Here is a 17,892-nt window from a genome sequence, read left to right as displayed (position 1 = left end):
AAAATACCCAGTAAGTTGGGTGGCTCCTCACTGGAAAATGAGATGTTATGTATTGTACCTGTGGAAGGAAGGAGTTTTCAAATTGATGTGATCATAGACTGAGTGAAATGATTATCACTTTATATATCCCTGTAGTTGTTCTATTGCATTGATATACCAGTTTCCATAGTGATTCACCAATTAATGCTTAGGCAAAAAAAAATAGATAGGTCATTAAATGGATATCTGTTTGAGAGGTGATGTGGAGTATTTGATACCATGATGTGTGTTCAAATTCTACTTCTCTATGTAACTGAACAATTCACTTAACCTTTCTGAAGCTATAAAACTGATATCAACACCTAGCAACCCCTCCACTTTTGACACCTACCATCCAAGTATTAACACCCAAACCAGATCATGGTGGCAGTTTTTGACCAATTTCCAGAATATTCTTCCACCCTTCCTCTTTCTCCTCTTCCATCTTCTTCCATTATAGTAGGAAACTTCATAACTTCCCTATTCAGCTACCCACAGGGTGAGTCACACCCTTTAATCTTGTCATCCCCAAAAGGATTCTAACTCAAGTTCAACAATTCCAAATTGCCTTTATGTGATCATAACCTTTTATTTATTCAATTTTTCTTTTTGTTTTCTTTCCTCTCACCCTCTCCCCCAGTCCCCCCATACTATGGTCTCTAACCCCACCATCCCTCCGGACTTTCCCAGGCCATCCTGTGTGGTCTGCCTACCTTTCCTTCCCCAGACTTATCTTCTTGGTATATCAGTGCAATCTATACTATGTTCTGCTCTTATATCCCCTGAATTCTTTTCAACTTGTTGATCAAGACTTGCCAAATCCCAACTGTATTACTCCCACCATCTCCTTCCTACATTCCTGTTTCACATAATGTTTGATGGATCTGGAAGAAGTCACAAAACCCTGCCAACTGATGGACCACAGGTGTATGAAACCAGGCAGTCCTGCTCCTTCATCACTACACCCTCCCCTGTTTATCATAGTATTTATTCCAAATCTTTCCTTCTTGCTAGATTCCCATGATACCCTTTTCTCCTAATCTTCTTTCCTGAGGCTCTGACCTGAAACTCAGAGGCTGCTGGTGGCACAGTGGTTAGGATGTTGGCTCTGGACTCAAATGCTGAGTTCAAATCCAACCTCAGATACATTATCATTTACCATCTCTTTGCTTCTTCAACTATAAAATGAGGATGACAATAGCACCTATATCCCAGGGTTATTGTGAGGATAAAATGAGACCTATTTGTAAAAAACACTTCACAATATGCCATAGAATAAATCTTTATTCTTTCTCTTCAGAGATTCAGGAAGAGAAAGGATTCACCCTTTGTATATCCCTTAATCTTATTTCCTCTTCCTTTTTTCAAGAAACAAGTATTTATTCCATCATCTGTCCCTCCCACTATCCTTCCGCCATTAGGCAAATAAAATTCCTCAATACATAGTTAAAAAGTCTTGCAAAATAAATTTCCACATTAGCCATGAAAAAGTATGCCTCTTTCTGCATTTTAAGTTCATTGTCTCTCTGGCAAGAAATAGAGTATTTCACCTTCATTCTTTTGGACACATACTTTATCATTGCAGTGATCATAATTTTAAAGTCTCTCAAAGTTGAATTGTCTAATAATGGTATCATTGAATTGTTCTGATTTTCAGTTCACACTGCATCAGTTCTTAGAAGTTTTCAAGTTTCCTCTCATATTTACCATTTCATCATTTATGGCACAATAATAGTCCATTGTATTCATATACTGCAATTTACTTTGGCATTACCTAATAGGAAGACACTCCTCTGGTTTCCAAATTTTGACTACCATGAAAAAGAGTTGCTGTAAATATTTTTGTACATATAGATTCTTTAGTGGTATAGGTCAAGAAATCTTTTACCTGTAGGTTCCAATTAGGGCAAATAATGAATCCCACAATGTTTGTTTTATTCAAATTTGCACTGCAAATTTGGGATAGAATTAATTACTATATTTTACAATTATAATTTTATCATGCCAATTCAAATAAAAGCAACTATTTCACAGGATTCATTATTTACACTATTTTCTGTTAATTTTAGTTGATTCCCCGTGAAGCACACCATATTGTCTGTGCCTATGCCTATCCTTTGAATTTCTTTTCTTTTTTGCTATCACCGGCATTTCTACTAATACCATGTTAAATAGTAATAGTATCCTTGCTTTATCTGTGATTTTACTGGAATTTTTTTTCCATTGCTTCTCTTAGAGTTAAATAAAATACTATGTACTATATTAAAGGTCAATTTGTATAATTTCTAGAGTTTTTAAATAGAAATGAGATTTGGATTTTGTCAAAAGCTTTTCCAGCATCTATTGATTATTTTATGACTTAAATCTATTTTGAACCAATCCTGAAATCATGATATAAATCAAAGCTGGTTATGTTGCTAAAACCTAGTTGCCAATAGTTTAAAATTATTTTTATCAATATTCCTTAGAGATAGATATAATCTACTTTCTTTCCTTTCTCTCGCCCTAGTTGATGTATCAAAACCATATTTTCTATCATAGCAAAAGAATCAATGGGAATTGTTCTTCAAATGTTTCATATGTTTCCTGTTTCAAATTAGGTTTTCTAACTTTTTTATTAGTTCCCCCCCCAAAAAAACTTCTTAGGTTCACTGATCAATTCAATGGTCTTTTTTTCTTTCAATTTTATTACTCTTTTTTGACTTTCAGAATATCTACTTCTTTGTTATATAGTTGGGGATTTTTTTATTTGTTCAAGTATTTTTTTTAAATTGCATAACAAATTCTTTAAATGCTTTCGACAACAAAGAAAAAAATTAGAGATATACATTTTCCTCTTAGAACTGCTTTAGCTGCATCCCTTAATTTTGGCACACTGTCTCATAATTGTCATTTTCTTTGATAAAATTTTTATTGTTTGTCTCCCCAATGCACAATACTTAGCATAAAGTGAATACTTAATAAAATGATTTCTCTACCTAAAATGTCCCCCACCCAACTAAGCTCACAAAATTGTTTAATTTCGTGCCTAAACCAAATTCAACATTTTGTTTTCTTTTAATTAGAAATTTAAAAAATAAAAAAAAGTTTTCCTCTTTTATTAGTTCACAGAAATCAGCAACAGGATCCTGTCTTCATATGACACAAACATAGAAGATCTCTTCTCAGAAATTGATTTCTGCATAGCTGCAAATAGAAGCATTCTTCAGCAGTTTGAAAAAAGGCATAATCAGAAAATTACAGAAAATGACTGGGAGAAAATACAAAAGCAGGTCAGTTTAGAGAGTGACTGGGTATTTTTGTTTTGTTTTATTGAGGTAATCTCTAGCTGTTCCAAGTATGTTTTGTCTTAAGGAGAATTCAAAAAGGATCTATATTTCTCCCTATCTCTTCCTCTCCTCTAGCCCTAGCCAAAGCTAGCATTCTAGCAAAACATGTTAGTAGTGTAAAATCTCTTTTTTCTTTCCTCCCCTCAGTTATCTCTTCCCAATTTCATTCTCACCTCTTCCCAATTTCATTCTCACCTAAACTAACAAATGCCTGTGGACAACTTTACAAAAACAGTATAAACTTTAAAACGACAAAATGTAAGCAAGCTCCCCAGGCTTAAAGGAACTAGTTTCAGGCTCCCATCAGAGGATCCAAGGAGAAAATGGAGATATCATTTTACTGTGTGAGTTCTAGGCCAGCCATTCCCAGACTCAACTTCCACTCTCCAGGCTCCACCCTCACCTTCCTCACTTCTCAGCTGAGATAACAGCTGTGCTTTTTCAGAAAGTCCTAAGGGACTAAAGAAATCTTCCCCCATTCTGCTCCTTTGGGACCTTCTGCCTTTTTGGCTTAGATTTTTCTTCAACATTTTCCTTTTCCCTGTTTATTGCCAATGACCCAGGTATTAGAGGCTTGCCATCTTCCTTTCTACCACCAGGCAATAGCCATTTATCAGATATCCAAACAACTCTGGGATTCTGAATGACCAGTTTTTTGGTTGGTTTTTGTTTTTATAAAATTGTTTCTCCTATTGGTCTGCGCAAATTAGCAGAAAGAGAAAAGGTACAGAAACAATCTTCTAGCTCTCAAAAAATTCCTTAAAAAATGAAATGTTGTAAAAGGGAAGACTTGTCATACAGTTTTATTTTTGTGCAAAGTCCTGCGCATCTCCAACTCTTGACAACTCTAAAAACAACCCTGGAAGCTGAGATAAACTGCCAGGAAAGAAAGACAAGAAGGAAGATTACAAGGAATTGAACTGAAAAAAAAAATCAAGCACAGAGAAGCTTGAAACTGAAAGACCTCAAAAGAAGCTGATAAATGACTAGCTAGGAGACAGACACATGTAATCAATTTTTAAAATTATGTTGATGAATAAGTTGCTTCTTGCTACTTAGTAAAAAGGAATCATTAGGAAATATGAATATATGAAGCAATTTGCTTTTTCACAGCAATTTATCACAACTTTGTGGTCGACTATTTATATTTCCCATAAGTATTAAAAATATAACAGCTAGCATTTCCATAACACTAAGTTGGTAAAGGACTTAACAAATAGCTTCATCTCATTTGCCCCTCCACAAAGGAGTATTAACCCCATTTTACAGGTTAAATGACTTGCCCAAGGTCATACAGCAACTCTAAGTATAGCATTCCATCCTCTGTACCAGAATGGAAGTCACAATAAATAGGCTTGGCATCACCATGTTTTTCCCATTCTGAACCTTAGTTTCCTCATTAATTGGAAGGTTGGATCAGATAACTGAGATCTTTTCCAAACTATAATCTTTCAATTTCAAAAGAATTGCCAGAGATTTTGCTTATGTTTGTTGTACACACTGCTCATCACCAGTGACATACAAGGCAACATTCTTGGGATCTGCCCACAAATTTTAGTCTGTTAAAAGTTGTGTTCCAACTTTGGGCTGTCTGCAAAGGAGAGTGCCATCTGTATCCAGATAAAGAGCCGTGGAGTTTGAACAAAGTTCAAGGACTATTCCCTTTAATTTAGGGGGGAAAAAACCCAGATATCTTATTGTCTGATCTTATTATCTCAGACTTTTTGTCTTTTCCTTAAGGATATGATTTCTCTTTCATCACACTCAATTTAGATCAATGTACAACATGGAAACAAAGTAAAGACTGACAGATTGTTTTCAGTGGAGGGGAGGGAAGTAAGATTAGGGGGGAAACTGTAAAACTCAAATAATATCTTTAATAAAAAAAGCAAGTGACCTTGCTGAAGGTCATTCACTAAAAAAAAAGTTGTGTTCAAATTTAAGACTGGGTCACTTAATACAGAAACAGGAGTAGTTAGATAATGGAAATTTCCAATCAGTAAATTGTCTAACCTTACTAAATATTAGGTTTGTTGTGAGTAAAGTGTTCTTTAAACTGTTAAATGAATGAATAATATTGTGCAGTGGAGAATATTCTAAGGAGCATGCCAAGTGGGCTACTTCTTGATATACTGACTACTATTTAAATCTTTGCCCAAGTAACAGTTCTTTTAAATATTCTTGTGTTGCAGGCATTTCATCAAGAAATATTTGACTGTTCCATTTGCCTTACACCCCTTTCTTTGAGCAATCATCTTCAGTCTACATCTTCAGAAAAAACTGATAATCAACATTCCCGGGAGACTGTTCTCTTGTCTTGTTCACATATGTTTCATCATACTTGTCTTCTGGCTTTGGAAGATTTTTCCTTGGGAGAAATATATACTTGTCCTCTATGCCGTTCCTATTATCAAAAGAAAATTCTTGAATATTGAAAGATTCTACTAAAAAAAAGTTATAGAATTCTGAGAAAAGTTTGTCTTGATTTAATGATTTTAGAAGAATGACCAGAAATTTTGCTTAATTCTGTACTGTACAGATTGTTCACCATTAAATGTCCATTTACAAATTTAAATCACAGGATTTTCCAGAAAAGACTGGGTCATTTCTACTGTCTACTTTTTTCTGTATAATTGAAACAGTGGACCCTGAGAATGAGCACCATTTCCCAGAATCCCCAGATCTGGAGAAAATGTTCACCACAGGGTCAGAATCCTAGGGGTCCTAAGTGTAATGAAGGTAACTGGGGAAGCTGATTAGGTTTCTGGGACAATCTAGAAAGGAAGATGGCAAGGCTCTGACACTTGGGTCATTGGCAATATACAGGGAAAAGGCAAGCTTCTCCCCTCCTGAGGGGTTTTTAAATCCCCCACCCAAACATTCCTCTGGGTCAAAGAGAATTCAGTAAAGAAGACAATGGCACCTGAAAGACAATAATTTTGTGACAACTCTCAAGAATTGAAGTGATGATCTGAATCACTATTAGGGGTGATTTTGGGGGGTGTAACATGGCCTCCAAGCCAGGGCCCCCACCAAATGCTGCAGAGAGGTCCCTTAGAACAGAAGCAGGATAGAAACAAGTAACTTTACTATTAGTGATATAACAACATGACTAAGCAGTAGAAGATGATAGCTACCTGACTTCTTCAGAAATGTTTATTCTTATCATATATCCAATTCCTAATTTTGTTATATTTTTGTTGTTGTACAGTTGTTTCTGTCTCTTCCCTCATTTGGGGTTTTCTTGATAAAAAATTCTGGAGTGGTTTCTATTTCCTTCTCCATCTCATTTTATAGGTGAGGAAACTGAGGCAAACAGGATTAAGTGACTTGTCTGGGGGTTATGCAGCTATTAAGAGTCTGAGGCCATATTTGACTCAGGTCCTCCTGACCCCAGGACTGTGCTCTTTCTACTGCTCCACCTAGCTACCCCAGACATAACTTTTTACAGTAAAACAATGGAAGGGATAACTGTATATCCATGCAGAGTTCACTTCCTTTTAAACTATGCTTCCCTGCATAAATCAGGTCAAGCATAGGAGGAGTTCCATTTTTAAAGTATTACTTCATGATGGAGCTCTAAGAAACTAGACATTGACATGTGAAGATTTGTTCCCTTATTTCAAAATTTAACAATTTTAGCTATTCACAAGTGGAATGGACAGTCTTAAAAGGGAGCGGACACTTCCTCACTGGAGCTGTCCTTGGTCACCTGTTGTAGAATTTGTAGAGGGTATTCTCCTTATTCAATTAATCTAATAAAACAAGCATTAAGCATCTATCTGTCCAAGGCATCATGCCAGGTCCTGAGGATACCAAGATAGAAGTGACCCTTGCCCCTAAGGAGCTTATATTCTGCATTAGGTCATCAAAAGGATATGAGAGCCAATATGCCTGAAACAGAAGTATATATTAGAGTGGTATGAAATAAACCTAGAGAAGTTGGCAGAGAGCAGATTGCAAGTTTTAAACATCAAGATGATTTTGTGTTTTTTCCTAGAAGCACTATGGCATCATCAAAGTTTCCAAAGCAACAAGTGAAGCAATTTTGTGTTAGGAAGACTATTTTGGCAGACTGAAAACTAGCCTTTTGTGATACTTGGTTCTAGGTGAAGAGGGCCACATTTAAGATGATGGCCATGTGAGTGGGGGCAAGAAATGTGAGCAATGTTGGAGTAGTAGAATTGAGAAGCACTAACAACTGATTAGATGAAGAATTGCAATGATTTTAAGGTTATAAATACAGGTGATTGGCAAAATGGTAGTTGCAACAATTTTTTTGCAACAATTCAGGTTGAATCATGCTCAGATTTCTTAATCTAGATATCAGAATTAATAGAATTACAATGGGCTGATTAGGAGAAGAATCTCCAAGATTTAAGGATATTGACCTTGGTTGGAAGAGGGCACTTCCTATGGAGCAAGGGTCCCTGATGAGTGCAGCTGCCTTGAGCTTGGCACCAGTTGAAGTGGACTCTTGTCTCTCTGGGTTGGCGAGTACGGCAAATTAGGGGAAAGGGGTCTCTTCTCCCTTCCACCTCAGTGACAGTGACTTAGGACAGGATGTGCAATACAGACTATTTATCCATGCAAACGTGAATCCTGGGCCTTCTGCTTTGTTTCCTTTTCATGCATGGTTCAGTTAACTAGTGATCCTGTATACCTGGGAATGCCTGAGAAATCCCTTAAATTTTGTCTTCGAGTTCCAGAGTTGAGTTTTGTTGGTCCAAAGGGAGATTTCTCTAATGACAAGCTCTTGGGAGCAGAGGTCCAACCTCCAGAGCTCTTCCAAGGCAGAGCAGGACAACCTCCAGATAAAGCACTGCTCAGCCAGCAGAGGGGTCATGACTCTGCAGGGCCCTCAAGGGTCTTTATTTTCTCTGGAGTCTACTGGAAATCTTGGGGTTCCTGCATTTTTTTCAGGTATGCCTGTACTGGAGGACAACAAATGTTCCATGATGGGTCTCCAGGAGAGATCATATAAAAGCTTTGTTTTCAGACTCCAACTTAGTTTTACACTGGAGTAAGTAAGAGGCAGAAAAGAAGCTGACCTATTGGGGATAATTCATTAAGAATGTTGGAGAGAAGGGAATTGTCCCTGGGCCATGGATAACAAACAAAGGAGTATTCACCCTTGTCCTTTTTGTTTTGTACTGGTTTGGTCCCATTTAGAATTGAATGTTCAAGTTTCAAGATCAAAGATAATCTGGAGCAAACTAAAAGCAACTAGGTTAATAAGACCTTTAAATCAGGTTTTATTAAATAAACTTGGAACTTGGAGAGAAAAAAAACTTGGTGGGATCAGGAGCCATGATATCTAGCCTTCAAATATTGAAAGGGGTAGTATGTGAAAGATAGATTAAACATATTGTATGTTATCTCCAAAGAACAAAATGTAGAAATATATTTTGGCTTAATATAAGGAAGAACTTTTTAATGGAGCTAGGTGTCAAAAAGTGAAGGAAGTGAAGTGTGGTGGTACATCTCTGTGGTCCCTGCCGCTGGGGACACAAAGCCTATAAACTGCTTGAAATGAGATGTAATAGGGCTAATGCCAGTCAGGTACCCTCCCAAAATCTGGCACCAGTATGGCGAGTGCCTAAAAGGTAGAAAGCCACCAGGCTGCCCATGGATGAGCCAGCTGGCCCAGACTAAGCAGAGCAGGTCAAAGCTTCTTGTGCTAACCAATAATGGGATCACCCATAAGTAACCTCAGCACTTCCAGGCTGGGGTGAGATAAGTCTCTACACAGTTAACACAGAGAGATTGGTAAACAAGCAAATAATAAATGAAATTATGGTAAATGGAAAGGCTGAGTGATCAAATCAAGAATGCTTAATATTGGGGCAGCTAGGTGGCACAGTGGATAGAGCACTAGCCCTGAAATCAGGAGTACCCGAGTTCAAATTTGGCCTCAGACACTTAATAATTACCTGGCTGTGTGACCTTAATCCCATTGCCTTAAATTAAAAAAAAAAACAAAAAAACAAAAGAATGTTTAATGTTACTACATAAAGGTTAAACTAGATCTCTAAATCTCTTCTAGTTTGGAGATGCCTATTGCATGATAGTTAAATATTTTCAAATAACATTTTTTTTAATAAAGTCAAATCTCAAATATCAAAGGAGTTCCTGGGAATACTAATTTTTGTCTTTAGGATATAACATGCTTTCTGCAAGGAAATATATTCCTGAAAATCTGGATATAAATAGAATAAATTTCTTAATAACTCAAGATGGTAGAGTCCTTCATAAACACAAGACTATGAAGATAAAGGAAGGATTAGTCAAACTCCTTTTGGGGGGATTCCTTCCCATCCGTGGAAAGCAAAATCTTATTTCTGTCTTATATATTAAGTTCTAGGATGTTTCCTGTTACATATAGAGATTGAAAGTGACTTAACCAGATCACAGAGTTACTAAGTACCAAGAGGTAAAATTTGAATTCAGGGCTTTATGATTTGGAGTCCAATATTCCATCCATAATGACACGATGCTACCTCCTTTCATGAACCTATATAAGGAAATATTTTAGCCAAATAGTGCTCTAGTGCACTAATCTTTAACTGTTTTAGATCAGATAGTAAGATTAAAAAAATATTTTGAGGATCTGGATATTTTCTGGTTTACTTCACTTTTTCAGGTAAAAACAACTTTTTCCCCACTTTCAAGAGAAATACCAAAAAGTACACAGGCTCTCACTTAAGGTGAGAAGTCTCTATTATCTACTACAATACAGTTCTGGAAATATTTTGAAAGTAGAACCAAAAAGAAAAAATGGTTATTTTATCCTATGTAATGTAGAGACTGTGATTACCCTCTTTTGCCACCAGAGGGAACACCTATATATAGCAAAAAGATGCTAACCAAACTAGAGGATATAAATGTGTGGGGTCATCATAGGACAATTTATAAACCAGTGGCCAAAAATAACTTAGCAACTGAAGCTTACAAATATGGAAGTCAAATTGACAAAAAAAAATGAAATACAGACCAGTTATTAGAGTGAACTGATGGGCATCTCCTCCCCATTATTATTAGGTATTATATTTAGGAGTGGCACAGGATAATAGAAGTGATAATTGTTATACTTTACAACTTACAATGTGTTCTCACCAACCAAACATAGAAATACCTGAACTAAGTAGCATAAGCAGATTTTTTAAACTTATCCCATTTTTCTGAAGAGGAAAATAAGGATCAAAAAAGGGAAACTGAATTGTCAAAGCGTCACAGAGCTAACAAGTGGAGAAGTTACAACTTGAACCTAGACCCAGAATTTTTTACTAACACGTGTTTTTTGCCTTGGCACATAAAAGATCAAATTTATCTTTAGTATCCAAAGCATTCCCCATTTTTCACCTTCTTTCTCTCTTTTGTAATCCTCTCCATTGAGTTTCTGGTTCTTTGGTTGTTCCAACATCCACATTGTAAGCAAATCACCAAAGTTCATTCTTTCAGGATTTCTCAAGACCTTTCTCCTCCACTTGCCCAAGTAAAAAATTTCTCATTCTAGGTCTAAGAATTTTAGATGTTATATACCACTTCTAATATCATATACTGATTTGCACCTAAGTATTAATCATTAACATTGGTTTCCTATCTTGTCTCTATATTAAACTTTGTATTTAGATCATCTTAATTAGAAGAAGTTAATGACTAGAGATTTCTAACTCCAATACCACCAGCCCCAAGGGTCAGTGGAATGTGTAAGGAGGAATATTTTCCCTGTATTCATTCATCAAACACCTGGGCATTTATTTGTTCCACCTCTGCAGGAACAGCATAACGAGATTTAATCGGATCTGTGGATAAAAAGTATTTGTTTCTTTGAATGACATCTTTATTTATTTGAAAGTGTACTCACGTATTGGCACACTGATTTATAGAAATGTACAGATGATTAACCTTTGTCTATATAATGATGCCTCATCATGGACCCAAGATGAACTCTAAGCCCTTGAAGGATATGACAAAGAAAGAAACAAGTCTGGGGAGGCACAAGCTGAGAAAGCTTAGAGACTGAATGAATGCTTGCTAGCCAAAGACACAATTTTGAATAGGCTCCTTACCAATTGGTTATGCAACTCAAAAACCACCAAAATGATCGGTGGTTACAGAGTGTCAAAGGAATTATAGTGTGTACATAGGGGTGAAGTGGTATAGAAATCAAAGAAATTCTAGATCCTTGAAATATGCCAAATGAAGCAGATTTTTAAAAACCTAATTTGATTTTGTAATCTAAAATTGACTTCTAAGGTCTAAAATTGCTGAGCTATTTCAATTGGTATTTTCTTGGCAAAGATAATAAAGTGATTTGTCATTTTGTTCTCCAGCTCATTTTACAAATGGGGAGATTGAGGCAAATAGTCTTAAGTGACACAAGGAATACACAGCTAGTGTCTATGGTTGGAGTTGAACTTAGGTCCTCTTGATTCCAGGGATGGTGCTCCATACATTGTGCCACCTAACTGCCCCAAAATGCTGCCCTTAGAAAACCTCAAAATAGAGCCACAAAGAGTCAGACATGTTTGAAATGACTAAACAATAACCACAAAGTCTAAAATTGCATTAACTTTAAGATTGGGAAGCACTTAAGTCTCATTGATTGTAGTGATTTGTAAAAAAAACATTATTGTACTTCTAATCATCAAATGCAGTTCATCTCATTGCCTTTAACCTGTTGAGAAAAATTAAAGAAAATCCTGCAGTGAATTCCCTACATTTAACAAATATATTTTAATATCTGAACTGCTTTAGGATGTGAATAATACAAAGAAGTGGATCCTTTGGTAAAGGAAGGAATCTTTTAATGACTCACTTTTTAATATGTCATACTTCCTAGTCTTTATGCAGGAGTCAAATTAGGCAGAAGCAAAATCTTAATCAGAAGTGACTTTACGGGGGTGGCTAGGTGGTACAGTGGATAGAGCACCGGCCCTGGAGTCAGGAGTACCTGAGTTCAAATCCAGCCTCAGACACTTAATATAATTACCTAGCCTTGGGTAAGCCACTTAACCCCATTGCCTTGCCAAAAAAAAAAAGTAAATTACAAATTTTCAAGACAATATATACTAAGATGTAGATCTTGAGCCCAATTCCTTTCACTACACACCCAAGTTCTGCTTGGGGAACTCATAAGATTTAGAGTTCCAGGGAGTGGGGCCTGGGTCCCCCCTTGCAGAACTGCCACGTGATAGAAGCCAAGGTGAGAAAGAAGATCCAGGGCTACTGGAAGGAGATGCTGAATCCTAACATTTGATTACTTGCTTGTTCGGATGGTTTCTTGATCTCATCAGGATAGGTAGTCTGCCTCAGTTGAGAGACTCCAGTCCCTCTATGCCTTCTTATCCTTTGAGATTTCTTTTTTTTCCCCCTATAAAAATCCCGGTTCAAAGAAGGCTTTCCTATTAATTTTTTTAAAAAAGTTTAGTGACTGCTAGCTTTTATTTGAGTGACATGACTGATTCCTCACCACCTAATGAAGCAAATAAGAGTCTATGGAACCAGACACTGCAAAGGAGAGCCGAGAGCCATCGGTGAATCCCCAGGGCAGCAACAGAGATCCACGCATGCTGCCGGCCTTACTGCCCTCTTACATTTCCACTCACTGAGGCACAGAAATTCTCAACTCAAACGTCCCCCACCTCCTCAAACACCGCTTCCTATTTTATCACCGTCAACCCTAATCCTATGCCTCCCATCTTCCATTGCAGCCTTCCCATTCAGTGTCCTCTAGAATTTTCATTCCACAATTAATTTCCCCTCATTTTAGATCTCTTTCTCTCCTGTCTCTTCAATTTTCTGGCAATCACAGAGGTCCAGTTCCCCTCTAGCCCAGGTGGACCTTCCCTCATAATCCCCAACACAATGGTCCTGGAGGGATCTTGCCATCGACACTTTTAGACTCTGCCTCTCACCAATTCTCTCCACTTGAGATTCATTCTAGCAAAATTCAATCGAGAACCTGGTGACAATTAGGTTCTGGCTATTTCCCTGCTTTTCTTAAGAAGTTCAATATTTTATTTTTCCCCCCAACCCTAACATCTGGGACTTACCAAGGGACATCTTTACTTTCAACCCAACTCCTATGACTAACCCACATCAGGTCACAACTTTGATTTCACTACCCTCAAATGATCAAGAATTCTTAAATTTCTTAATCTGACCATAACTTCCTATTACTTTTCCTATGCTGTTTTGGGTCCAACTCTCTGTGAATGCATTTGGGGTTTTTGTGCCAAAGGAGTGATTTACCATTTCCTTCTAACTCATTTTACAGGAAAGGAAACTGAGGCAAACAGTAAAGTGATTTGCCCAGGGTCATCCTGCCCTTCCTATGCCTCATTTTCTAAATTTATCACAATCCTTTTGCCCCTTGGTACTTCCTAGTCCAACTCCCCGGCACTCTTCTCCCTTTCCAATTCAAACCCCATAGTTCAAATTGAACTATAGGGTTTCCCTTATTTCTTGCTGAATTCTACCATCTGCCTCTTCCTCTCCTTTTTATATGTTGCTAAACAGAACTTGAGAAAAGCACGTAAATGTATGATTGAATTTTTTGAAAATGTGATTGGTCATTCCATTTTTAATCAGTTTCTAAGTCCTTCAAACTTATCTTTACAATTGTGTTATACAAATTGTTCTCCTGTCTCCAATTTTCACTTTGCATTAGTTCCTACAAAATTTCCCGTGTCTCTCTGAAATAATTCACTATTTCTTTTTTTTAAATCTTTGTTTTAGGTTTTTTTTTTTGCAAGGCAAATGGGGTTAAGTGGCTTGCCCAAGGCCACAGAGCTAGGTAATTATTAAGTGTCTGAGACCGGATTTGAACCCAGGTACTCCTGACTCCAAGGCTGGTGCTTTATCCACTACGCCACCTAGGTGCCCTAATTCATTATTTCTTATAACACAATAGTATTCTATCATATTTATATACAATAACTTTAGCTATTCCCCAACTGACAGAAATCTCATTTCCAATATTTCTGGCCACAAAAAAGCTTAAGTATTTTGGTATATTCTTAGATTTTCTTTTGGTAAGAACTAATTCCCCATTTAATCTACCTTTCCCTCTTTTCTTCCCTTTACCTCCTGTTATCCTGTTGAGTGAAATCCTGCTTCTATTTTTTTCCAGAGATACCACTGAAAGTATTTCAACCTTTAAGATTGTGCTCAGCTTACAGCTTATTCCCGAGTATGACTTTTTTCTTTTGCTATTTTATATTCTAATATATATTTTATTTTCTAATAGTTTTACTCCTATTAGATGCGGCAAAATACTTCTGAATCCAGTTGTGTGTCTGTGTATTCTTCCCTCCTTTGGTCAGTTGAGAATGAGGTTCAAGTTTCACCTGGTTCCCCCAAGTCCCTTCTTTTTGTTGCAGAGACTTGTAATTGCTAATTTCCCCCCATTCTTCCTACCTACCCCCTGGGACTCCTCTTCCCCTCCCTTTCTACTCTTTGAAGATTCTTGAAATATAACAAAATCACTCTACATATTGAGTCCCTCTATGACCCCCCCCCAAAAAAGCATAAGGTTCAGGGCACAATTATTTTCTCCATTATTAGAATATTAAATTTTCCTTTTTAGATTCTTATGTTACTAATGTTTATTTTTTCTGCCTCTTTTGACTCGTGTGTTCCAAATGGCAACTCAGTTCTGGTCTTTTCATCAGGAATACTTGAAGTTGTTTTTCATCGAAGATTCACTTTTTCCCTGGTACAACTATATTGTTTTCTTGGTGGTTGTTTTTCTGCTCTAAGTCTACACACTAATAAGCTCTCTTAAAATGCCAAATCTAAAGACAATTCTGAAACCAAATCCAAGTGACCTTTCTCAGTCCTCACCTTTTTGTGACATCTTGCTGTCTAATGATGTCAATCACCCTTTTCTGCTTGTGGTTGTTCTCCTACTTATCATACATCTGCAAACAGTGGTTGTCCCACAGGGTTCTGCCCTATGTCCACTTCTCTTCTCCACTAATGATTCTCTCATCTACTATTCAGGCCTAACTTCTCAGTTCACCTAGCCTTGCTTTTCCAGATCCCTACTAGACACCATCTGCTGGAACTGGATGCCCTGTAGACATGTCCAAAATCGAATTATCTTCCCTCCAAATTTCCCTGTAACTATCAAGGCAACATCCTTTCACCAGGACCTCAAGTATCACCCTCAATGCATTCTCTTACTCCATACATATCTCACCTGTTGTCAAGGTCTGCTCATTTTATCTTCATCCCTTGTATACATTCCCTTCTCTAATATTGCAAGCCCTCATCACCTTATATCCAAACCAAACTAAAACTCCACTTTCTACATGAAGACTTTCTAAATTCTTAATTCTAGTGCCTTCCTCTATTTTCAACTTATTTGACACTTTGTATCTGATGAATATACTTTGTACATAATTATTTATATCTAGAGAAACATTGACTATCTTTTACTTTTCCTTATATCATAGTATGTAATATACTGTCTGGTATATAGCAGACAAAATTTCTATAATGTTGTATTTCAAGCTCTCTATTTCTTTCAGGAGTTGATTACTAAATCATTTGTGATCCTGGGGTTCTTCAGCACTTCTTTCTGGATGCCTATTTTTTTCCTTTGACTTGAGGCTCCAAATTTTAGTTATAACGTTCCTAGGAGTTTTAATTTTGTATGTTTTTCTCTTAAGGCAATGACTGCTAATTCTATTTCACTTTGCCATTCATTATTCATAATTTCTTGAAATGGCTATCTAGTCCCCTTTGGAGGTTGGGTGCTGTCATAGCTTTTAAGCAGTCTAATGATCAATATTTATTTACCTTACATTTTTAAGGGGTTTTATCTTTTTTTACTATGAAATAGCTTGTATTACTTTGTATTTTTTTCAGTTCTTTGACTTCTTTTAGAATTTGCTTTCTTACAGAGTCATTAGCTTCTATTGGGTCCATTCTAATTTTCAAGGTGTTTATTGATTGGGTAAGTTTATATCTCATGTGCAAAGCTGGTGAACCCCCTTTCCAATTCTTTCTTTCATAGCTCTCATTTTTTCCAATTTTTCCTATATTGCTCATGTATAAAAATATTTGTTTTTAAAATTTTGCTTTTAAAACCTCGCTGTATTTTTTCTTTGAGAATCTATTAGTTTTTTCAAGGCAATGGGGTTAAGTGACCACACGGCTAGATAATCACTAAATGTTTGCGGTCGGATCTGAACCCACATACTCCTGACTCCAAGGCCGGTGCTCTATTCACTGAGCCACCCAGCCGCCCCGAGACTCTATTAGTGAACAAGCACAAGCATTTATCATTAACTATGCTAGGCAATATGCTAAGTATTGGGAATACAAATAAAAGCAGCAAAAGTCCCTTCCCTTAAGGAGTTCACATTCTAATGAGGAAAGACAACACATAAAAGGAAGATAAAAACTAGGAGAAAAGGGAAGGAGGAGAGAGCATGGGGGACATGGAGTCCTATGGAGATTCAAGCTTGGGACTCTCTTAAAATAAAAGTTTGTAGAAGAACCCATCAATCAGAGGGAAAGGCCAGAGGAGATTTCCAAAGTAAGAAGTATTCCAAGACAGAAATATGATTCCATAATGAAAAGATTTCTAAGACAAGATAAAAAGCCAGTGGAAAAGTCCTAAGAGAAAAACAAAGTGAGATGTTTGGAAGCTATTCTGTCCTTGCTTTGTGTCTTGGCATCTGTCACCCCAATAGCTCTCTCTCTCTTTATGGTCAGATTCTTCTTCTGTTTACTCATTTTTCCAGCCTCCTTCCTGATTTCAGAATTTGTTAGAAGCAGCTTCTGTGCATTGGTAGAAAGGGTGTCTGGCCTGTCACAGGATTGATTTCTCATTATTCCAGGATTTCAGGGACAGCGCAGGCTGGGGACCCAAAAAAGTCTGAGCCAGGACAGAGCCAGCTGCCAGTGCCAGCCTGCGCTCTGCAGGTTCCAGACCCACTTCACTAGGTGGGGCTTCGGCAGATGCTGCATATGATGCCCACTGGCTTCTGAACATGCTAGGATGCAGCCCAACAATAGCACTGGCTCTCGACTCCAGATGCCAGCCCGAGATGTCTGCCTTGTCAGGCTGAACCACCAAGCAGCGGTTCTGTAATCTCTCTCTTGGAGAGGCCTCTTCTGGAGAGGGCCAAACCAGTGTCTCTAGACCGTCCATCTCTCTTTTCCACCCTGGGTGAGAAACATGGCTCACTGTTCTCTTGGATTTCCCAACCAGGATTTAGTTTAGTGCATTGTCTAGATCTGTTTGGAAAGGTGTGGAGGGAGGAAGTGAAGAAGCAGCCATGGGCAGAGACTGAAGTGAGAAAAGGAGGAAGACAGAGGAGCGATTTGCTTAGGATGGTGAAATGAAGTCACTCGTGCATGGAGAAGAGTTTGTGCAGAAAACGGTATGAAATCAGGGATTCACTAGAATCTTCTCATTGTGTTCTGGCTATATGGAAATAATCTTTCAGGAAGTGTTTAAAAGTTTTCAAAAGTAAAATTTTAAAATAAGGAAATACTACTTCAATGTCTACTAAAGATGTTGATT

General features: G+C 37.3%; 1 protein-coding gene across 8 annotated transcripts in view; it reads left to right on the top strand.

Moving 5' to 3' along the window:
* Positions 1-5,922, top strand: part of RNF32 (ring finger protein 32) — a 70,414-nt gene extending 64,492 nt beyond the window's left edge. For all 8 annotated transcript variants that reach the window (XM_074193276.1, XM_074193277.1, XM_074193274.1 and 5 more), the window contains 2 exons: positions 3,123-3,290; positions 5,540-5,922. In XM_074193276.1, the coding sequence (XP_074049377.1) occupies positions 3,123-3,290; positions 5,540-5,782 (411 nt within the window). In that variant the 3' untranslated portion in view covers positions 5,783-5,922. The remainder of the gene's footprint in view (positions 1-3,122; positions 3,291-5,539) is intronic.
* The last annotated feature ends 11,970 nt before the right edge of the window (positions 5,923-17,892 follow it).

The sequence above is a fragment of the Macrotis lagotis genome, chromosome 7, assembly GCF_037893015.1.
Source record: "Macrotis lagotis isolate mMagLag1 chromosome 7, bilby.v1.9.chrom.fasta, whole genome shotgun sequence".
NCBI classification, from domain to species: domain Eukaryota; kingdom Metazoa; phylum Chordata; class Mammalia; order Peramelemorphia; family Peramelidae; genus Macrotis; species Macrotis lagotis.
Note: the sequence above shows the minus strand (reverse complement) of the source record. Positions and strands in the feature narration are given on the sequence as shown.